At 58.6% G+C, this 22,822-nt stretch overlaps 2 protein-coding genes across 2 annotated transcripts in view; one reads left to right on the top strand and one right to left on the bottom strand.

Annotated features, from left to right (window-relative positions):
• ATF6 (activating transcription factor 6) overlaps positions 1 to 3,036 on the top strand; it is a 79,681-nt gene extending 76,645 nt beyond the window's left edge. Inside the window, exon 16 of the mRNA XM_082003112.1 lies at positions 2,701 to 3,036. Coding sequence (XP_081859238.1) covers positions 2,701 to 2,909 — 209 coding nt within the window. The 3' untranslated portion in view covers positions 2,910 to 3,036. The remainder of the gene's footprint in view (positions 1 to 2,700) is intronic.
• A 3,604-nt stretch (positions 3,037 to 6,640) lies between these two features.
• OLFML2B (olfactomedin like 2B) lies at positions 6,641 to 20,555 on the bottom strand (the record flags this gene model as incomplete). The annotated part of the gene is made up of 8 exons (XM_082003252.1): positions 20,081 to 20,555; positions 18,889 to 19,152; positions 15,275 to 15,382; positions 11,720 to 11,896; positions 9,726 to 9,954; positions 8,167 to 8,715; positions 7,577 to 7,753; positions 6,641 to 7,242 (listed from the first exon to the last, which is right to left on the bottom strand). Exons 1-8 carry the CDS (start codon positions 20,225 to 20,227, stop codon positions 6,641 to 6,643), a joined length of 2,253 nt encoding a protein of 750 aa, XP_081859378.1. The 5' UTR covers positions 20,228 to 20,555.
• Positions 20,556 to 22,822: the final 2,267 nt, after the last annotated feature.

Genomic DNA, 22,822 nt, shown 5'->3' with positions numbered 1-22,822 from the left:
GCTCTCTATTCCTCATCCAGATCATGAAACAGTTTAATGGCATCGAGCTCAGGACGGAGCCATGTGGAATCGTTTTTGCAATGCCTGCCCCTTTGAGAGTGAGCTAGTCTTTCCAAACATGGTGTTGCGCCGGCTGCATTCAGGTCACGTTTGCCTGTTGTTTTGCTGAGAGCATCACGTGGGCTGATGCAGAGCCTCTGGGGTGGGGTGGGCCGGGCAGGGCTCTCCGACGGTGGCCAGGCATCCTGGGGCTGGCATGGCTTTCAGACTGCTCCTTTAATCGCAGCTGGTCCAGGCACCCAGCAGCATCACTGAGCAGCAACTGCTGTCTCTGTGGAAAATCCCACCTCCTCTTGTACGTCATTTTGGTGCTAACGGTGATGAAAAAGGCTGCTAGAAATGTCTGTAATGAGAATTGATCTTGAAGGTCCTTTCCAACCTTAGTGATTCTTTGATTCCCGCTACTGTCCTCATCCTCCTTGCAGAGGCTCCTGCAGCCGTTCGTCATCGGCAGTGCCTTCAACCCAAAAGGGGAGAGAATCAGATACCTCTCTTTAAACCCACGTGTCACTCCTGTGCTAGTTCACACACACAGGGCAGCATTCAGGCACCTTGTGAATGTCTGAGTTGGGTGTGTGAGTCCCCTCCGTGCCTGCTGGCCAGGGAGGCTTGCTCTGAGTGTGATTCCTCCCAGCTGCCTCAGCTGTGGTGGCCTCAGAAGGCACAGCACCTCTTGCACAGGATAGCAGAGCTGTGGCTTGCTTGATCATGGTCCAGTTAGTCGCAGGGGGGAGCCTGTGTCAGCGCTGGGAGAAGCGGCATCCCAGCTGGCCGAGATGGGCTGATCTGGTTCCCATGCTCCCCGCTGCCACCCACGCGGTGCAGCTCCCTCCCTGTCATGGGCTGCTCTCCGGGCTTGCTGTTCTCCTCCATGTTGAGCAATGCCAGGGAACCTAATGATAGCCCACTGCGCTGGCCGCTGCGGGCAGACACGGAAAAGTCTTACTGCCTTACCAAGAGGTTTTCCTGGCCCTGGCTGCCATCCCATCCCACCTCACCCACTTGTGGCTTTGGAGCATGTTTTCTCACATAGCCGGGGTCCTGTCAAGCTGTCATCTTTGCAGCACGAGAGCTGAGGAGCTGCATTTTCAGCTTGCTGTGCCATAGGGAGCCGATCTGTTCCTGTTTGTTCTCCAGCCCAAAGGCCAGGCTCTTGCCCCACCAGCTGCCCCGTGCAGCCCCTGTCCTGAGCAGCACCACCAGCCCAGCCCTCTCCGCCGTCTGGTCCTGAGCCTGTTGGGTGAGAACCAAGAGCACATCCAAGGGATAAGAGAAGGGGTGACCTGGAGTCATGGCCTCAAAAAGGATCCCAGCTGGGGACAAAAATCCCAGCACCCAAAGCTACGGCAGGGCTTTATCAGCAGCACCACAGCCGGGAGGGACAAGACACTTGTCAGGGTGTTTGGATCAGCGGCACAGAGACTCGCACAGCTGCTCCTGGCCTCGGTCACTCGGTGGCACATACAGAGCTTTTTCCATTTCATTTCTGCAGGTGGAGCTTTGATTTCCCTTGCAGGCTCTCAGCCCCCTTAGCAAGGGTTTGCTCCTGCTTTTCATTACTATACCAGACATACTTGATCTAATGGCTTCTACAGGTGGCGTGGGGTACAAGAGGGTCCGGCCGCGGTTGTCAGCTGTCATCCAGAGTCAGAGTTAATCCAGGAAAACAGTAAAAATTAGTAATGTATATTGCATTCCTCCAATCCATACGCTTTCCATTAGGTGATCTTCCATCCTCCTTAGCACAGAAAGAAAACCCTGCCGATGGCAGTCAGCCTTTCTGACTCTGAAAGGCAAGGGTTGGTCGTGCCTGGAAATCCGATCTCGGCTCTTGCATTCCTGGACACACTGTCTACGTAAGGAATAGTCTCCCACCTTTAAATCCAGGCAGCAGATGCTGGCCATGTGCACAGCCTCTGCCCGCAAGCCCAGGAGCTTCTGCGGCAGCAGACATGCCCAGCTCAGGGCTGTGCCGGGATGATGCAGCCCCAGCATTGCCCTTGCACTGGCAAGGGGTCCCATATGCTGGCCTGGGTCTCCCCATGTCTGGAGGCTTCTCAAGGGTAGTGGCCTTGTCCAGTGTCACACCACAACATCATGCAAGTACAACAGCCAGGTCAGCACAGTAATGAGGTGCAGTTAATTATTTTGAGAAATAGCATTTTGACTTTTTACGAATAGTCTGGTGAAGAAATTCCTCTAGATCCTCAGTGTCAAGAGGGTTACAGTATTCTTAAACCAATAAAAAGAAAGCGAAACATTCAACTTTCTTAAATAAGCCCTATCTTCAATCACCCTTACACTTTAGTGGCTGAAGAACAACAGTTCAGTAATAAATGTTATACAAGGCAAACTCCGTTGGTAATTATGTGCAGATGAAGAAGTGGAAAAGACTTACATTAATTTCTAGGTGTGACTGCACAGGCTAAGCATGGCCTGGGCCCTTTGAGGTGTCACGAGCAGGCTGGGGCTGCGCCGTGTGAGATGGAGCGCCATGTGCGGAGCTGCAAAAAGGGAGGAGTCACCCCTCCAGCTCCTGCTCCAGAAAAAAAAGGTCCAGAAAGCTCTGCTTTTGGTGCCATTAGGTCAGTAGCTTGCAGGGCTAACTCTGACTTTTTTTTTTTCCCCTTGCTTGTACAGAGAATGTGATCAATGGGCAGGACTACGAGGTGATGATGCAAATCGACTGTGAAGTGATGGACACCAGGATCCTCCACATCAAAAGTTCATCTGTCCCTCCATACCTCCGAGAGCAACGCAGAAATCACACCAACACCTTCTACAGCGCATCTCCCTCCGTCCCAGAGATGCCCCATGCCCTGAGGGCTATTGTTAAATCCCTGCAGTAGCTCCTGTGGCCAGTGCACCCAGCATGGAGCAGGTCCTGCTGCCAGACAGAGCCCCTTCGCTGGGGCTCCTGGCACATCGCGCAGCAAGGGCAGACCCTGCATAGCCCATTGCTGTGCCTGACCCTACCCAACAGCTGCATCCTGCCCAGGGGTTACCCGGCTCAGCTGGCCCCTCGCCTGGGACAGGCCTGGGGGACCCAGGCAGCGCGCGATGCCCGGTGCTGGGGGTGCAGGCGATGCACGCTGCTGCAGTCCTGGTGTCGGCATCCACAGCTGGTGCTTGGGGCTGGCACCGGTGGGGCACAGGCCATCCTTGCTACTTATGCACTGTCCAAAATTGTGGAGTTTTTGGATTTTTTTATCCCTGTTAAACCTTCTCCTGAGGTGTGGTGCTGAGGTTGTGCTCAGAGACGTGGCTGCAGGGGCCTGTGCTTGAGAGCAGGCTTCCCCCCAGTGTGCTTGTGGCAGCCGGAGGAGGCAGTGCCACAGCCTTGCACCCCACGCCAGGCCTGCCACCCCAGCCGTGGCCCTGCGCCCCAGGAGCATCCCTCCTCTGCCAGAGTGGCTGTGCTGAGCCCAGCCAGACAGTCCCGCTCCTTGTCACCCCCATGTACATCCACATGCCTGCCCCAAATCCCTGCCCATGCAGCCTCCTCACCGGGAAGCGGTGGGCTGCTGCCTGGGGTTACAGTGGTGCCGTGGGGCAGCCCAGCCCCAGCACCCAGCGGGGTGGTGGGAACCCGCACTTTCAGCCAAAGCATTACGAGCAGAGTGACCCGCACTGCCACAGAGCGTGGCCCTGCTCCCGGGGGTCACCCTGCCAGGGAGGCCCTTGGTTGGACGCCACGAGGAGGGTGCCTGGATAGGACAGGGCCTTGGGCAGCCCTCCCAGGCAGTGTGTGTGTCCACACACACACGCACGCATGCACACACCCCGCACTGTCATCCCTCACCTGTGTGTGCTCACCCCAACACTGCCGCTGTCTTCCCCAGCCCATGTGGCCACATGGCAGAAGGCTGGAGCTCGGTCCAAGGGTGGTGATTTAGTGCAGCACCTGCATTTCTAAAGGTTGTACTGCTGTCCTTTCCCCCACCTCCTTTTTCGTTTTTATTTCCTCCCACCTGTTTTGTGTTTGGGGGCTTGGGGCAGGTGTTGGTCATATTTAATTGTTTCACAGCTAACAGCCTACGGAGCAGCACTGGCTGCTTCAGTTCAGCGGGACGCAGCCACAGCACCTTCCTCCTGAAACACAGACAACGCACACATACACACACTCACACCCACACACCCCTTCTCTGCCTTGCCAGCGCTGACAGCCGCCGGTCGCGCAGCAGGGGAGCATGCCGTTTGCCCCAAGCACTGAGCTACTAGACATGGCTCTTGCTGCAGTCGACTGCTGCCGTTACAAGCCCGCTGCAGAGCTCTATTAACTGGTCCCAAGTTTGTCAGCGAAGTCCTGGGCCGGAGCTGGGCCGAGGGGCTCCGGCGCACGGTGCGCTGCGGTGCTCAGCTGGGATGAGACGCCAGCAGAGCATCGGCCTTTCGTAATGACTTCAGCATGTTACATTTTTTTTTTCCCCGTTGCAGTTAGCACAGAAGATGATGGGCTTCAGTTTGCCAGCCATCTGCCTTTCCTTCATTGTCTGAACAGCTGACTGATGTGTTTTTTTATTATAATTATTATTATTCTTGTTAGTGCGTGTGGCTGTTTGTTAGGAAATAAAGGTTGATCCTGCAGCAAGACAAACAGCTCGGGGGAGGCGAGGAGGAGGGTGAGGAGCAATACACCCCTGTAAAGTTTGTGCCTTGCAACACTATGGAAAAGCTTTGCCCTTTGCCACGTAGTCAGCGCAAGCTGCACAGGCCCCCGTCCCCTCGGCGCTCGCACTGCTGGGAAGCAGCCGGGCTCGGCGAGGGCTTTGGCCGCGCTCCTTGCACCAGTTCGTTTTCCTGGCCCCGGCCCCACCTGACTGTGGGCCAGCTCACACAATAGTCAAAAATAAAAACCCCGGTGGTGCCCCAGCCGGAGGCACGCAGCTCCCCCGCAGCCCCGGGCAGCGCGGTCGCCTGCTCTGGGGGGGCCGTTTGCTGGTGAGGAGCCGTGGCACGGCACGGCACGGCACATTGGGAAGGGCTGCTGCTGGGGGCCAGGGGCTCCGGGACTGCTGGAGCCCCAGCCCAGCCCCGCGGGCTCCAGTGGTGGAGAGCATCGTCCATCCTGTGTAGTAGTTCTGTTATCGCTGTCCCTAGCCCTGAAGGTAATAAAATGGTTCTTTTATTTATTATTATTATTAATTATAATTATTGTTATTTTGCTTGTTAATACTGTTTTACTTAAGGAAAGAGAAGGCCAGCGCAGTCTCTGCAGGCTCTTGGGCTGCAGTGTGGCTCTGCTCAGCCCAGCCTTGGCACTACCCAAGGTACATGCACCTGGACCCGCCACCTGCTCCCGGGCAGGGGACACCCTGCACCAGCTGCTCACCCACCGCCTGGGGAAGAGGAGACCAAGGTGGGGGGTCTCGCCCCAGCCCCCGAGGACCTGAGGGCAACTGCAGTTGTGACAGGGCCAAAACTCTTCTAGGGGCTGGATATGGCCACTGGTGCCAGACCTGAGCAGCCTGGAGCTCCCCAGCGGTCCCCTCCGGCCAGCGTGTCTTGCAGCCGCTTGCTCTGTGCACTGGCACTGCCCAAACCACCCAAAACCCCCCCCAAACGCCCCTGTGCATTTCCATGCATCCAGAGGGTGAACCAGACCCAAAGAAAGCCCTGAACAGCTGCAAAGGTACTTGATCTTTTATTGGTGACAGCAGGTAAATACAAGATGCTGCCGGGCGGAAGGGCAGGGGCTGCGTCTCTGGAAGGGGCTCCCGCTGGCCCACAGCCAGGACCAGGGCGAGCGTGGCAACGACACGGCCCACGGGCGACAGGGGGGTAGTGGGGTGGGGGACGAGGGCTCCCCCAGCCCCACAGCTGCCTGCCCAGACAGCCCAGCGCCTTTACCCAGCAAATGCCAAAGGGGACTATTCGGGGTTACAAAAATGAACAAAAGAAAAGCCATCTACACGTATTTACAGCGTCCCCCTCCCGCCGCCGTCTCGCTGCAGACGAGTCAGGGCTCGGGGAGTGCCCGGCCCGCAGGGCAGGTTGCGAAGGGCAGAGCCCCAGCCCCAGGGGACAGTCCTCGGCGTAAGCGCCAGCACCAGGGGCGGCCGGAGCTGCGCCGGCAGCCCCCTCGTACAGCAGGATCTCCGAAGGGGCTGCTGGCCGTCGGCTGGGAGGAGGGTCCCCAGAGACGGGACATTCCTGCGGGACACATACCCCCTCCACCAAGGCAGGCAGACATCAGCATCCCACTGGGACCTGGTGCCTGCAGCAGAAAGGCCAGCTTTGCACTGCGTTCTGGATTTCTTGCTGGTCATCTTTAGCTAAAAACGTCATCATGAGGATCACATTGGGCCACCTCCTCCTGCCCGGGCAGGAGAGCTGGGTCTGCTCTCCCAAAGGAGGGACCCTCCCCACGAGAAGGGAAAAGGGAAGCAAGGTTACAGCAAGGACAAAGGGGGTGGTTCTGGCCTGGGGATCGATCTACAATCCACCATATAAAAACAGCTTGAAACAAAACCCATCATTTACTCTTTGATTTGTACAAAACAACAATAATAACAATAAAAATAATAATAAAAGGTGCTGGTGGCCCCTGGCTCGCAGTGCCCCACTGTGGCGGGGGGTCTCAGTAGGCAAAGATGACATGGTAGGTGACTTGGTGCCCATTGTCCCAGGCGTAGAGCAGGCGGTCCTTGGGGTTATAGTCTATCTGCGTGGTGTAGGCGTACTCATTCTCAAAGAGCAGCCGGGGGATGATCTGTGTGTTGGTGTGCGTGTCAAAGGCGTAGGAGATGTTGGCGTTCCTCTTGTTGTAGCTGTCGACTGCGTACAGGACCCCACAGATGACAAAGCAGTTGCCGTAGAAGTTCTTCCGCAGCCCCGTCCGCCACGTGGTCTCCTTCTGGGTGCTGAGGTCGGCCGCGTTCAGCTTGCTCAGCACAATCACCTCCTGGTTGAAACCCTCATAGCTGATGGCCGGGTAGATGACCCACAGGCCGTTCTCATCCACGGCAAAGTCCACATCCGAGTGGCCGCGCCACCGCCACGGCGTGGACTCCTCGTAGGCCACGTCGTGCAGCATGGCCCAGGCAGCCACATACCGCTGCTTCAGGTCGTATTTGATGATGTTGCGTGTGAAGGCCCGGTTGTAGTAGAAGGAGCCGTTGTAGACAACATGCCCTGTCCCAATCCAGCTGTACGGGAGCTTGTAGGAGTTGCTCCAGCGCCCTGCATGGCAGAGACACCTTACTGGCAAGACCCTCCCTTTGCTTTGGGGTTGGCGGCCCCGCCGCATCAGCCCCCAGCACCCTCTGCCCCCAGCGCTGCCCTCCCTCCCCGGCCACCAGCCGCAGCCTGACATAGTGACCAGCAAGTCCAGAGCCACTATGGGCAGCCCAACCTTCCCCGTGCTCTGAACCCCGCACGCCAGGTATGGGCACCCAAGAGGGGAGGGTCCCCAGGCAGAGCATCCCCCCCATGGTGCAGCATCCCAGAGAATGGGGATGCTACTTGGACCAGCCAAGTGGTGGCCGGCACAGCATCAGGGATCATGCAAGCCCACCTTGCTTGAAGTTGTCCAGGTTCCTGAACTCCACCAGCGTGTTCCCATAGTAGTAGTTAGTGACGTAGATCCTTTCCTCCCGGGCCAGGGGGTCCTTCATCCAGGCCCCCTCGTTGCGCCCATAGGTGTTCTGGGTGGTGGGCCCCGAGATGGTGGACAGCGTGTCCTTGCAGCGCCCTGTGCAGGCAGAGATAGGCTTGAGAGGTCCGAGACAGGGCGGCCACATGCTCCCTGCTCCTGCTGGGGGTCTGCGGGCATCACCCCCCATCCAGCCCCTTGCCCACTCAGCAGGTAACCCCACTGCTTTGGTCTGGACTCAGCCTCATGCCCCTGCCCTGACCAAGACCTGTCCCAGGTCCCTCTCTGGGGAGGCCTCTTTCTGCCCTGCCCAGTCCCTCAAACTGGAAGGGGCCACAGTAGGTTCCAGAGTCAATAAGCAAGTAAAACCTGATGCCCCAATAAAGCGCTGTTTCCATGACACCTCCCAGCAGTGACCAAATCCAGCTGTGCCGTCCTTAGCAGGACAGGCCATGGGCAGAAGCCAGCCCCGTGCGCACAGCTGGGTTGGTGCAGGACCTGCAGGCACTCACCGATGATGCTCCTGATGTCCTCCTCTTCCAGGACCTGCTTTGGGGTGGCAGGGATGGTGGGGCTGATCGGCGTCGCGGGTGTGCTCGCTTGTCCCCAAGTGCCTAGGCTGCTCTCCAGGTCAGGGCTCGTCCCCGTGTCCCTCGAGGACCCAGCAGTGGTGGCCACAGCAGGGCTGGGGACAGGGCTGGTGGCTGCAGCGAGGCTCGCTGTGGCTGTGGCCGCTGCCGTGCTGGCTGAGGCTGCCGGTAGCCGCGGGGTCCCCTCCTCCACCAGCCCCGCTGGGGTGGTCATGGTCTCTGGGGTGGGGGTCAGCCAGCTCACAGCGGTGGGGTCCGGCGTAGGCCCCGCGGATGTGGCAGGGGACAGGGCCACGGTGGCCGTCGCAGCAGTGTCGGCAGCTGGTGGGGTGGTGGGGTCACCGCCGGGGGTGGGCGGCCATCCCACCGGGGAGGGCTTCCTCACGCCCTCGCCCACCCGGCTGCTGGGCCTCAGGAGCTGGTCCTCGATCAGCAGGTCCACCGTGTTGTCCCCGCTGAACAGCTCGTCCGCTGCCAGACACAGGCACAGGCGTCAGCCCCAGCGAGTGGCAGCAGGTCCCCTGCAGCCCCTCTCTGCCCACCCCACTGCCCTGGCTCCCCTGCCCACTTCTCCAGCCTGTCTTGTACTAAATCCACCTGATTTTCCTCTTAGTTTCTAGCTGTGTGAATGGCAGGGGCCGATGGTGCCCGTGTTAGGAGGTCAGCGAGAGCCCATCACAGCCACGTCCACCACCTCAGGCCGAGCGGAGCGGGAGGTGACGGACGGCGACTCAATCCTGCCAGCTCCCAGAGATGGGGTGGGATGGAGACACAGCCGCAGCGCCCAGCCAGATCCCACCCACCTAACCCAGGCTGCCGAAGTGGGTGGCTCACCCAGGGCACGGGGACCACTTGGGCTCTCCGGCCACCGTGGGTGCCCTTTGCTCCTCCTCATCTCAGGGACCTCACAAGCCCACGCACGGCCGCGCTGGCCAACCGGGCGTTGCACAGAAAGGGCACTTGCCTTGTCTGCCCGTGCTGCCAGGCGCTGCCGGGCCCCGGGGGCTCAGCCCCCTGCTCTCTCCACGGCCGGAGCCACGAGCAGCACCTTGCTGAGCCGCCGGGCAGCCTGCGGCAGCTCGGAGCCACCCCGAGCCCTGCACAAACCTCCCGGGATGCCTTCGGGCAGGCGGATCTGCAGGACTAACTTATGCAATAAACTTGCATTTACTTTCTGGAAAGGTGTTGGTGCTGCGTGTTTTAAACCATAGCAGTGACCTATTTCCTTCCCTAGCAGGGATTTTCCGTGGAATAACAACACCGCACTGCACCCCACACACGGCTGGATGCTGCCTCGCTGCTTCCAGCGGCGAGGTACCAATTGTCCCACCTGCTCCTGCCCCCAAGCCCTCTTCTCCCTGGTGACCCCACGCACTTCGCCCACACGTCCCAGGGGGGCAAGGCAGGACTCGGGGGCAGACTGGCTTTGCTACGGGATGCGGCCAGCCATCCCACCAAACACAGCTGCAAACCCAACTCACGCTGCTCCTCGATGTCGTTCTCCGACTCGGTGGACTGGGCTTTGTAGTAGGTGACCCCTCGGACGATGGTGGGCTTGGAAGGAGGCCGGCTCCTCATGTGCAGCTTCCTCTGCAAGAGCTGCTTGGGCTTCTCGTCCTCCAGAGGGAGGTGCAGCTCCGGGAGGGACTCGACGGAGTTGATCTGCTGGGAGATGGTTTCATCTTTCAGGAATCTTTCTTCATATTTTCCCTGGAAGAGACGCAGGAGGTTGTTAGGGGATGGGCCAAGGCAGCCGCGTTTTGGGGGACCGCACAGGTCAGGCTGGCCGGCCGAGCGCTGGGTAGAACGCTCTGTCCTCCCTCCTTTCTCAGGGTCACCCTCCATCCCTTCTGCTGCGGGACACACTGCCGGAGACAGCGGGGGTGGCGGACCAGCGTTGCCTCTGCCTGACCTGGGTGCCACTCCGCAGACCCAGGACTCGGTGCTCAGTAAGGCAGGGGCCGTGGGATGCAGGACGCGCAGGCAGCGGGGGGACCCGGGGCAGCGTTAGCAGGGGACGCCCCTGACTGCAACTGCTCGCACGTCCACCCGCCGGACACCCCTCGTGTGCCAGGGACCGGTGCCGGTGGCTGCTCCGTAGGGAGCGTGCGATGTGCGCTGGGCTTTGGTAGAGCAGAGAGGCTGCAGGCACGGGGCAGGGACCGGGAACCCCGCGCTGAGGCGGCCGCCGGCCGCCGCAGCTCATGCCTGAAGGATTTCATCTCATTAAAGGAAATCGGAAAGACAGCCCGAAGGTTGAAGCGGTGCCCATTTGGCTGAGAAGATGGGCCCAGGGCTCCTTCGCAGCCCTGCTGCAATTAACAGCGAGAAAAAGGGAATATTGGGAAATGAGGTCACTCGGGGTAATAAAAGCCCTGCGTGTCGCTCTCCTGCCTGGCCGGGCTGGCTCCTCTCCAGCGGGCAGCAGAGCCCCTGCTCAGGTTACGGCCCGGAGAGCAGGGGCAGAGGGGCTGGGAGCACTGCCGGATACCCTCTGCCATGGGGCACAGCCCCCCCCGAGCAGAGTGTGCTGGCACGTTCCATTTCCCCACCCGCCGACCCCCAGCGCGTGCGTGGGAGCCCACCCTTCTCCTCACCGGGGCTTGGGGAACCCACCCCTGCGTAGGACCCGCAACACTTGCTCGCGGTGCCGGGGGGGTGCACGGGCTGTCCTCACCCCCAGGAGCTAAGCACCCCTGTTTGGAGCTGGAAATGATACAGCGACCATTGCCCTCTCCCCAGACACCTCCTTTGCCCCTGCAGAGGGGATGCTGGGGTGAAGGCAAAATGCTCCAGGAGTCACCCAGTATGGACCCGGGCAGAAGAAGGCCACCCTAGCTTGCACCACCAAAGCAGCAAGGGGGTCAAGGACGCCTGGATGAGCCTTTTCCCAAAACACCCTGCTCTTACCCCTCTCTGGGGCTGCACAGAAACCGCTGCTCCAGGCAGAGGATGTCCCCACACTGGGCAGACCCCACAGGGAGCCCCACGGTCTGGGGCTGGGCGCCGGAGCCAGCGGGATGCCCAAGCCTCTGCCCAGAGCCCACCAGGCGCAGGAGCCGTCTGGGGAGGGCTAATTGCCCGGGAGGAAGGGCGACAGGCTGTCCCCCCACCAAACCCCCAAGCCCTGCTAATCAAAGGCTCCGAGTTTCCCAGCGCTTCCCAGCCGGCCCCACAATGACATCACTCTTTCCGAGCAGCACGGCCGCCGCTGACCTCGAAAACCAACAACGCCACGGGAAGGGGGGAGGCCCGGGGAGCAGCCTGCTCCTGTTCCCTCCTACACCCCGGTGGCAGCTGGGCTGTGCTGAGAGAAGAAGGCTGGAGCCAGAGGCACGGAAACAGGGTTGGCCAAGCAGGGAAGAAAATAACCCCGGGCCGGTGGCCTGCCGGGCGCCACGTCCAGCAGACACTCTCCAGGCTGGCTCTCGCCGTGGCAGCGATCGAGCCGCGCAGCCCGCCTGGGCGCTCATACCTCTGCGTGCGTGTAGGCAGCCTCGGCGTCCCGCTGCAGTGAGCTCCCAATGTCGGCAAGGCTGTTGGTGATGAGGCTGGAGCAGTTCTCCCCATCCCCGCGGCGGGGATCCTGCGGATGCTCCTCCACGTTGGCTCCTGCCCGGTGGCCTTCCTGTGTGAAGTTCCTGGCCATGCCCTACAAAAGCACAAGGGACTTCACCCCACGTAAAGACAAGGGATGCTCCACGGCCACCAGACCACAGCCCAGGAGCCAGCGAGCTCTGTGCTCCCATCCTGGGCTCACAGCTGGGCTTCTCCGTGGACCTGTGCGCTTCAGCTAAAACATCCTAAGTCCCAGCCTATGTCCTTTGCCTATGGCAGCCAAGCTCATCTCCCACCTATTAATCCCACTTGCCTGGCAGGGTCCCAGGCTGGCCAGCCGCTGCCTGCCGGCCCCCCGGGGTGAGTCCTCAAGGCCAGCATCTCACTTGTCTGGTTTCTGCTCTCCTGGTCCTGCCTCGCTGCCTGGCCACGCAGGGACTGCTCCTCCCCACCGCCATCCCCTCCCACAGAAGAGAGGGAGAATCTGGGGAGAGGAAGAGAGCCAGTGACCCTCAGAAAGCCGTCCCGGACCAGGAGGGAGCTGGGGTTGGCTGTGGCTCACTTGGCAGCCCAGGGCAGACGAATCCCTTTGCCCTTCTCGGTCCCCCAACCATAGGCACACCTTGTCACCAAGGGGTTGTTGCAGTCTCTGCCCGTCGCTCCTTAGTCTTTTACATCTTAAATGGAAACTGCTTTGAATAGGTGGCACATCGATCAAAGCATTTTTGCACAGAGTCTGGGGGCGGTTCCCCCTAAACCTTCATTTTCAATCTGTCGTGCCATTAATTTCTCCTAAAACCCACCATGACCTCCATCTGTGACCTCAAAATCTCCAGCTGATGCGACAGCTGCAAGCTAAAGACAAAGCACAGAGGCTGCCTCGCGAGAGAAGGTGCTAGCTCTGCCGACCAAGTATTTGGGGGTTCATTCCCTTGACCCACGCCATTTGTGTAAAATACCTTATTATACTGGAAACAACTCACAATACCTTCTCACCTCTGCAAAAATACCACCCTGAGCGCAGTTAACCCCCAACCCACTCCATGGACATCCAAACTCCCAGTCTTGACCCAGGAATTGTGCGTCACAGCTTTATCATGCAATTTTAAGGCTGAGTCCAATAACGCAGGGACTTCTCAGCAAGTATTTTGCTGTGGTAAGAAAAGGAACAGGGCATCTCACGACGCTCTCCCAGGAGCAGCGCAGGAGCAGCAGCAGCTTTGACACCCTCCTCTTTTTGGGAGGATGGCTGATTCCGACAGCCTTGTGCCCCTTATCACTCACCCTGCGTAATGTTTGGCTTATGACCCGCGTAGGGATAAAATCTGCCTCCCCTCGAGGGGGGAGGCACCCCAAAGCCTGGCCTGTGATGCTGCCTGAGGCTGCTCAGCTGCTTTGCTGGGGAGCAGCTGCCAAAAGCACACCCGCCTGGGAGGCCGATGCTTTGAAGCGATGCCAGGCTCTCGTTCAGCATCCCAGCTGTCCGTCGTACCGGATCCCGCGGCCGATGCGGGGCGTGATCCTCCTCCTCTCAAGAGGAATTTAGGTGCTCAGCCGGCAGCGAGAAGCGTTTCACACCTGCCGCCTGCACCAGCTCTGCCCTGCCCCAGGCGCACCGGGGCATCTCCATCTCACCCAGACCTCCCCGGTCCTTCTCCATCCTGTCCCAGTGCCCGCAGGCAGCTTCAGCTGCTTGCTGCACGATCCTGCAGCCCCGCTTCTGGGAAATTAAGGACCCAAATCTGTGGATTTCCCCCTCCTACACCTTCGCTGCTCCGTCTCTGGCCAAACTACTTCTGCCCGTCTGCCTCACTGCAACGGGCGGTGAGCAGAGCAGCCACGCTGCAAGGTCCCCCCAACATGCCCGGGCAGGCAGTGCCACCAGCACCACTCATGCTAAAGCCCCCGTGACAGGGCCAAAGAGCGGCACAGCGGTACCCGCACGCGCAGTACTCGCTTCTGTCATTCGTGGTTGTGACTCCTCACACCTTACCTCGCCGCGGCCATCGGCGAGGCCTTTGAGGAACCCGCAGTCCCCGCTCACTGACCTGATGGGCTGCGCCACTGCGGTCTGACCCGTCTAAAGGTGGCAATGTCCAACAGCATCATTTTCAGTCAACTAGTTTCAGGGCGAGACAAGTTCAGGGACCACGTATCCATAAAGGATACCAAAAAAGGGCTGTCATCCCCCCCATCTTCCCTAATCCAGCGACTGTGGATGTTCAATAGGAACAGACCGTCGGTCGGTCCCGATGCGTGCAGCTAACTGTGCCGTGGGGCAGGGCTCACCCCACCGCCAGACCCACGGCTACCGGTGCCGCAGCAGTGAAGCTCCCCAACGGGGACACGCGGCACGGGGCTGGCGGCACAGCTCCCGCTTCCCTTGCTCTGCTCCTCTAATTAGCAAAGACTCGGTGGCAAACCCAAGTAACAACTGGAGAGCAAGCTAAACCACAGGAAGAGGGTGGGATCGCAAACAAAATCGTTGGTGCTTTGTTGATTTTAGACCTCAAAACCCCTTTTCCCCCTTTTGGGTCAATCATCGTGCTTGGAAACCCAGAGCCCCCCAGGCAAGCGTGCTCCTCTCTGCTGTCTCCTTCCTGACCCCGGGACGGAGCACGCCGTGCCTTCCCGAAACACTTTGCAAGTGGAATTTTGGCTTTATAAATCATCGCCTCTCGGCTCCTGGCTGCAGACGAACAGGGCTGCTCCACTCCGACAAGAATGTGGAATTACTGTCCCAGATACGGACCACGGGAGAAAACTCCAGTATTTAATCTGGCAACCTGTTGCTACATAGCTGAGCGCAGCTTAAGAAACTGCAAACCCTATGTTGTGCTAGCCAAAGAAATATTAAACTGTATGGAAGTGAAAATGATTTCACTGGAAGTCTGCTTTAAAAAAAATAGAAGGTACTTTATCTATGTTTTTAGCAGTACTGAGGGTTCAACTCTTTTTAAACACAGGCCAAGATGTAACTTGGTCCTTAAGGAATTTGACCTCCTTGGCTACCAGCTGTCCCGGTGAGCGTGTCCCGGCACCGGTCCTGAATCACTCACCCCCACATCAAACAGCACAAAGGCACCTGGCTGAGAGCAACTATCACGCCAGCACAGACATAAAATTGAGAAGAGGAAAAACTTAACAGCAGGCCCTTTGGACCCCAAGGAGATGCTGGTCCTGGTGGGGCTGCAGCTGGGATCCCACACCCGGTTTGGGCCACGAGGGATGGGAGAAACTGGAGAAAGTCAGGGGAGGCTGACAGGGTGGTGATGCCCTGGGCACTGCCTGTGAGGAGTGGTGGAGAGTCTAGTCAGGTCTAGTCTGGTCTAGTTTGGTTTCAGCCAAAGAGGTAATTAACATTTCTTCCAGAAGGAACGAGGCTCTGAACGCACCAAAGGTACCAAGTACCTGATTCGAGGCAAGTCCCACCGAAGGCAACAACCTCGAAGGGGAGCAAGACTCATCTTACCTTCTCGAGCTTTTCCACCCGACCCACCAGCTTGGTTGTGACCGAGTGCAGCTTCAGAAGGTCCAAGCCATAAAAGGCACTTTCCAGCATCTCGACGATGGCGGACAGCTGCAAGGCAAAGGGAGCACGCCGTCAGTCGGGGGCACCTGCTGTGAGGTACCCCGCGTGGTTTCTACAGCCGAAAAGTCAAAGGCAATGCACGCACCTGAGTGCAAGAAGTTTATTAACACGCAAGTTTTTCCTTATGCACAAGTTTTTCCTGACCCGCTGCGGTGCTGCCGCGGTCAGAGCGCGGCGTGCAGAGCAACGCACGCCACCTCTGCAGAGCTTCGGGGCTTCGGGAGCGTGTTTTGGGTGCTGGGGATTAGTAAGCAGAGCAAGGAGAAGAGCTGTGCTCCTTGCCAGCCCTAGGCAAGCTCTCTCACAAGCCCAAAGGCTTAACTACCCCACCGGTGACATAACTGGCAACAAAAGAGGCAACAAGCAAACGGCAGCTCAAATAAAAGTGAGTTTGAGATCAGACTCTGAGTTTGTGCCATCCCATGCTTTTTTTCCTGGAACAAGAAGAAACTTGTTAAAAAAAATTGTAAAATGTTCACAAATGCAAGAGTGAGGCAATGGAAATTCAGTGCCAACCTGGTAACAGTTTGCTTCCCTGGAGAACAACTTTATCTGCCTTCCTCTTCCACCACTCCTTTCAGAGACGCACTGTACTTAACTCACCCCCGTCCCAGAGCAGGCAGGGTTGCATCCCCGCGTCCTGCCCAGCACCAGCCCCTGCGCACCGATCCGGGGATCCGGACAGCAATACCCTTGTGGGGCATTTCATACAGTTCCTGGTGCTCACTCCGCAGAGGACGGTGCTGAGCGAGGCATGGGCTGGTGGGGAGAGCTCCTGGGTCGTTCCCGGCCTCGGCTCCCGCACGTGCCTGCTCCCTCCAGTCCCACGTGTCCCCACATGTTCAGCGTGGCACTGCAGACCTCACAGCCCTGACGGCTAAGAAGTATTTTTAATGCATGGGAATTACTACAAGACGGCGACATTTTCTCCCAGCAGCTACAAACTGGTCGACAGAGCTCCATAAACATGGGAGAAGTACAGGCAACACCGCTGGCAGCACTCTGAGTTTCCACCCCTGCCTCTGCAGTCTCCCTGTGGAGCTGACAGCAAAGGAAAGATTTTTTTGGGCTGGATAAAATGGCAGCATTAAGAGACAAGGACTGTTTTATGGCTATGCATCCACTTTCCACCAAGAACTGAGCAGAGACGACCGATACAATGCACGCAACCTGCCAGACAGCCGCTAGAGACATGCGCTTTCCCTCCAGGCTGGATAATTTCCATCAATGCACAAAGGTTGCAGACTTTATTAACCACTTTCCAAATCTGCCTGAACTCAGGCTTCTTGCACAGACTCTGCATCCGAGACCCCCAAAACGCATGCCGCTCCTACAAGCGGAGGAGCAGCAAGCTTCAATTTCACAAAAATAGATCTTAGAGTCAGCTACTCTGGCTGACACCAAGTTGACCCTCCCCAAAACACCACACCGATGCACACGTCAGCTCGCTATTTCCTTCCCTTCACCCACTGCAGACTTTGGCTCTCACTGTCAGATGCTCCATGCATTCCCATGGGACCTGATTAAAGGCACGGATGGGACTGAAACCTTCAGCTGGAACGCCCAGCGCAGCCGTTCGGCACCGCGTTGGGGTGTCCCAGGGGTACCCCTGCTTCCTGGGCTCATCTACTCCCTTCCTCGCCGTTCCCTTGGGGACGCATCCTCCAGTTCTCATTTTGGGGAGCTTCCCACGTCTCTCCCATGGAGTACCCAAGTTTTTTGAGTTAGAGCATAAGAAAGCCCATTAAAACACAGCAGACATCGAGCACAACTACGCGCGTCCCGCTGCCGGACCAGGCAAGAACGATGCTCATCAGACCAGCAAGGAGAGTAAAACCCCTGGGGCTGTTCGGAGCAGTGAGGAGGTCCCGGCCCCCCACCGAAGAGCGTGGGAGCCGCTCCTCATGAGTCACGTAACAACCGGAGCGGTGTCCCCTCCTGCCTCCCCGCTTCTCCTATGAGAGGCTGCTGTTCCCAGCACGCCCGACCCCAGGAGGGACGCTGTGCTCGGCAAGAAAGCAAGCCTGTTTTCACAGCTCCCAGGGTTTGACTTTTGCAGCAAAGAAAAACCACGTGTGTATATTTGGATAAAACTTGTGAAATCGTTTGGCCGTGGATCCTTGCGAAATGAGCGGGGGAGCCTGGGCCAGTTCCTAGAGGACAAGCTTTCACACCACGGCTGGCTGCGAGCAGCTCCCCGGTGGTAAGAGGCAGCCGGAGCCAAGGGCGCAGCCAGCCACGCCGCGCTGCTCCTGCTGACCGGTCTCGGAGAGGATGGGGAGAGAGCTGCGAGCTGCTGGTGGAGGAGCTCGGCCTGCCTCCGGGTGAGGGACTTCAGGGGTGGCCCTGTCACCCCGGAGGGTGTCCCCTCCCCTAAACCGCAGCTCCTCCTCTAAGGCTAAGTAGGACATCCTGGCTTCTCCTGGAGACAAGGGACCAAACAACTCCAGACTGGGACGACTCCTTCCCTGAAATGATGGATTATCTGCCTGTGCCTGTTTATCTGCCCTAGCTGCAGGGGAGCTTGGACAAGAAGCTGCTAACTGTCTGCAGCCGGACAAGATGAAACACATCCTCAAGCGCCAAATTAATTAGAACAAACCCATCGTGATGGCCCTGGTGGGAGGCTGGCCTGCAGCACCTCGCAGGGTACCTGCCCTCCCACCTGAGCTGGGACCAGCAGCACTGCCACGGGGTATGTCCTATCACCACCCACACGAGTGCCACCAGCCCGTGACCTTCCGCGCTGGGGACTCCCCAGGGCTGGACCAAGGCAGTGACCCTTTGGGGAAGTCTTCTGCTGCCCTACCCAGGTAACAAACTGGAGAACTCGGCAGGGTCTGACACCAGCTGCTAGACCAGGAGAAGTAAGCATCCAAGAAAAGTCATGAGTACTTAGAACAAATGCTGTCGCATTTGGAAAAGAGGTACATATTACTAAAGAGATAAAATGCTAAATAGTATAGAAGCATCAACATTTAAAACAACAAAACCCATCCCGCCATCAGCCAGCTGTGTAACACACCCTCATGCTGACGCATCAGTGGCTTTTGGCCCACGGAAGCCAAAACAGCTTTTTGCGTGGGTCCTTGGGAGGCCCTCTCTGCGGCGGGAACAAGACCTGGCAGCTCCTGAGCTGAGCAGAGCTGTCCCCCCCAGGGACACCAAACGCCGGACAAAGGGCAAGGAGCAGCCCGGTCCCTCCTGGGCTTCCAGCGCAGGCAGCCGCAGTGGACCCCAGGCAGCACGGGACAAACCGGGCAGCGTGCTGCTGAGTGAATCATCGCCTGCAGCTGCCTGAATCAATCCCTTAAGCTGAGCTTGATTTTTACATAAAACATGCAGATATAAAAGTTACTATGGGAATTTTTTTTTTTTTTTTCTTTTTAGGAAAAAAGTTTAGGAAAGAACTTTTACAGAAAAAGCTCAGAAAGAAAAGGCTTCAGAAGATCTCCCCCTCCCAAAAGAGCCCCGAATTCAAGCTGCCCTCCTACCTTCAGGTCGCTGCTCTCCGCCTCCCGCAGCTTCTTCAGCCTGAAGTCCCCCTCACAAGGATTGAGTGCCGAGGGGGGGGCCACGCACGCACACTTGCAGCTGGGTCCTGACGTGATGGTTTCCACCGTGTAAAAGTCCTCCGCTTTGAAAGCGCCTTCGTTAATCCTTTGGCAGGCGCCGCGGCCCAGGGGTCTGACCAGGCATTTGCACCGACAGTCAGAGCCTTCGGACACGGCCTTCACCTTGTCGTAGTCACCTAACAGCTGAGCACAGGCTAGTTAGCACAGGCGGTCAGCAAACTGCTCGTCCTTGCTTGCCCAGCAAGGGAGAAGGATGCCCTGAACCTCGAGGTCCAGACAAGGACAGTTTGGACACCTTGAACCTCGAGGGAACTGGCCAACTCTTCCAAAATCTGCTGACCAAAAAGTTTTCTTGAGAGCACAGAGCTTTTTGATCCCTAGTTATAAGGGAAATAAAACCTGGCTTCTTCTAAGAGGGTATTTTTTATTACGCTTTGTGTAAAATGGACTTAACTAACTGCTTCAAATTTTAAACGTGAGAAATTTAAATACAAACCTTCAAATTTTAAATACAAACCCCATCCTGCTGTCTTTTAATGCTCTGTGTGCAGTAGACCCAAAAAGTCACCTGCTACTCTGAGCAAGATTTCTTTACATGGGCAAATAGGGTAAGGGTGCGCTGGAAGGGCGACTGAAAGCCACCCTATAGGCAGCGTAACCTGGTGGTGAAACAGTATTTCTGATTAGCCCCATACAATGCCAGGAATTTCCTTTACGGAGGTTTGCAGACGGCGATTCTGAAAGCCCAAACACAAAAATAGCTTTGACGGTATGTTTCCAATAGTCTCCACGTTAGCCGCTTCCGAGGGCAGATAATAGCGCACAGTATGATCGGCCAAATCTAACAGAAACATCCCACTGGCGGGGAAAGAGCCCGCATCCCTCCCCTCTGCACACAAAGGGGTTCCACCGGGTCCCCTCCCAAGGAGCTCCCCGTTTTCTGAGTCCCCCCGCCCCGGGGAAATGAGAGGATGGAGGCTGAGAACTGCTCCCCGGGGGGCTTCACTCTACCCCGGGGCGATAGAACTCCCTGCAGCTGCCCTCGCCCAGCACCGCCCGGCACGCACAGCCAGCATCCCCCGGGCCCCACGCCGCGGGTGCCCGGCCGTACCTGCGAGAGGATGTTCTCCTGGTTGTCCGCCTCGTCCTGCAGCGGCTCGGCGGAGGGCCCGGCCGTGCCGGCGGCGGGGGGCGGCCCTGCCCGGCAGCCGGCGCCCAGCGCGGCCAGGCAGAGCAGCAGCGGCAGCGGCCGAGCCATGGGCGGGCGGCGGAGGGGGCCGGGGCCGGCGCGGAGCCGCCACTGCTCGCTCAGGTGCGGCGCGGCGGGCGCGGGCGGAGCCGGGCTCCCGCCCCGGTCCTCCGGTCCTCCCCTCCCGTCCTCCGGTCCTCCCCTCCCCTCCCCTCCCTCCGCCGCGGGACGGGCCCCCGGGCGGGGCCGAGCGGGCGGCGGGGCGGGACCGGGGCCGCCCCGGGCGGTGCTTCCCACCTGCGGCGGGGGCTCCCCGCAGCCCACCGAGGCGTGGGTCCCGTGCTCAAGCTGCCACGGTGGGATAGGGCCCGAAGCAGGCTGCCCTGGGCTCCCGCACCTCGGGCTTCTCTGGAGGGCTGCGACCCGTCTTCCCAAAACAGCCACATCGCCTGTCTGCACCACGCAAACCTGCGCATCCCAGCCCTGCGGTTTGCCGGGGAGCTGAGTGGGACAGAAAGCCATCCCTACAGCCTACCTGGCTCCTTTTCCAGCTCCGGTAAGAGCCTGGCTCTGATCCTCCACCTGCTTTGGGTCCCGAGGAACCATCCTGATGGCACAGCACGGCACAGCCCGCCTGCGGCTCCCCAGTAACACTGCCTGCGCTGGGGTCACGTAAGCAGTTCATGTTTTGAAGACAGGCTCCTAACCACAACTGCCAATCTCCTGTGAGCTGACTGAAATCTAGGCTGATGCCGTCGGGAAGCGGCCACGCTCTGGCAGCCCTGTATCCTTCTGCATCTCCTGCCAAACGGAAACATCCTGGACACGCTGTTCCCAGGAAAAGCACAAGCGCAGCATCCTCCGCTGCGTAGGTGTCTGCACTGGAGTGACGGTGTCTGGGCCTCATTAGTTCATGATGAAACCTAAGGTTCCCTCATAAATGTACCGATGGCGATCGAACACACACCAGCACCACACCTCAAGTATGGCACAGGCTCGCGTTTGCCTCGAAACCTGCCCATGGGTCAGAGGGAGAAGCCACACGCACAGCGGGTGGCACAAGAGGCCATGTGAAGCTCTCACTGAAGCAAGGCTGTGCACCAGCCAAGCATCCCTAGTCTTCAACGCACATGTGTCCCAAACCCACCCCAAACCTGGTGCCTGCAGACCTGGGACAGGGCACCTCTCAAGGGGGCTCCAGCTCTCCGGTCCTGTTGCTCTCTCCCAGGGACAGACTGCAGGGATGGGGCTGCCAGACACAAAGAAAACATCTTGTGTGAGAGGAAGCGGCTGTGGGATGGGGGACAGCAGAAGCTGCTGACTCCAGGGCCAGGACCGCAGGCTTCGTGCGGCATGGCACCGTGCCACCCTCTCTTCTGGCCTCCCTGGGAAGAAAAGCTTGTGGAGAAGGGGGCAGGGATGTGCCGGGCTGCTGCAGCCAGGCTGAGCAGGACAGAACAGGAGGGGATGGGAGGACAAGCACAGCCAACCTTTGGGAAATTGGAGAGCTGTTGGAGGGAAAAGGCATTTCTAAAAGCCTCCCCCCACCAGTCTCTCTTGAGGATAAAATGTCCCTCAGGCACCAGCTCTCTCACTTCCATTTTCACTGCCTAGTGCTGACAACAGCTGACCTTTGGGGCAGCTACTCCATCGGTCAGCAGAGACTGCCCTGAGGCTGGAAGACCTGGGGCTTCTGGAGCTCCCAGCTCATCTCCTGCGGGGCCTCCAGGAGGTCTCAGCTGGCTCAAAGCGCTGGGCCCCGGAGCAGCCATGTCACCGTCAGTGCTAGCAGCTGGGCGCAGCCCTGAGAGGTCCCACAGCAAGCAGCACCTAAAATTTTTTAAGCCTTTTCCTAACAGTCACTTTCAAAGACTGGAAGAAGAAGGAAAACAAATTGAGCACAGTATTTCAAAACAAAAAGGAAGGTTTTCACATACTGCTGACATCCTGTGTTGGTTTCTTTTCTTTGTAAGGGGAAGAAAGCCTTTCTGGTGGTATTTAGCTTGGGTTAAAGACAAGTTTAAGCCTGTCCTTTGGGGGCAAGAGGAGACAGTGACGGGCACTTTGGGTTCACTGCGGTCATCTCTAAAGTCTGGCCATTCCCATTTCAAGAAAAAAACAAGACAAACCCACAGACAGAGGAGGGCAGTGGAGCAAGCAAGTATGGCCCTGGTTCTTCTGTCTTGCTGAAGAAGGCTGGCCTAGACCCTGGCCTGAGCATGAGGCCCCAGTGTCCCCACTCTTGACCCCGTTCTGCGTGACTGGCCTCGTGCAAAGCCGGGGCTGCCCACGGAAGCAGGTGGATGGTGCTTTTCAAGCGCCGCAAGTGAGAACATCACCGGGTCTGGGAAAAAGGGAACCTAACAGCCCCGCGGCAGGGAACAGAGCATCTCTGTGCCTGGAGCTGTGGGTGCAAAACACCTGTCCCCCCCAAGTCCCCCTGGAAATCATGCCCTTGTGCCCCGTCCACCTCCCTGTGCTGATCTGGATCCCCGCCAGGTCTCGCAGCGCTTTGTGAGAGGCGCGAGCAGCGGGGGGGCTGCGACCGTATGGCTCAAGTCGGGCACGGGTATGACGGCGGGGACCCTCAGGCCCCGGCTGACGCTGAAGCTAGGTGTCTAGGGGGTCGCTCGTTCCGGTTTTAGGGGACGCCGAGCTCGGCAG

Source organism: Phaethon aethereus, assembly GCF_964289735.1.
Source record: "Phaethon aethereus genome assembly, chromosome: 8".
NCBI classification, from domain to species: Eukaryota; Metazoa; Chordata; class Aves; order Phaethontiformes; family Phaethontidae; genus Phaethon; species Phaethon aethereus.
This window is presented reverse-complemented; position numbering and strand designations above follow the sequence as displayed.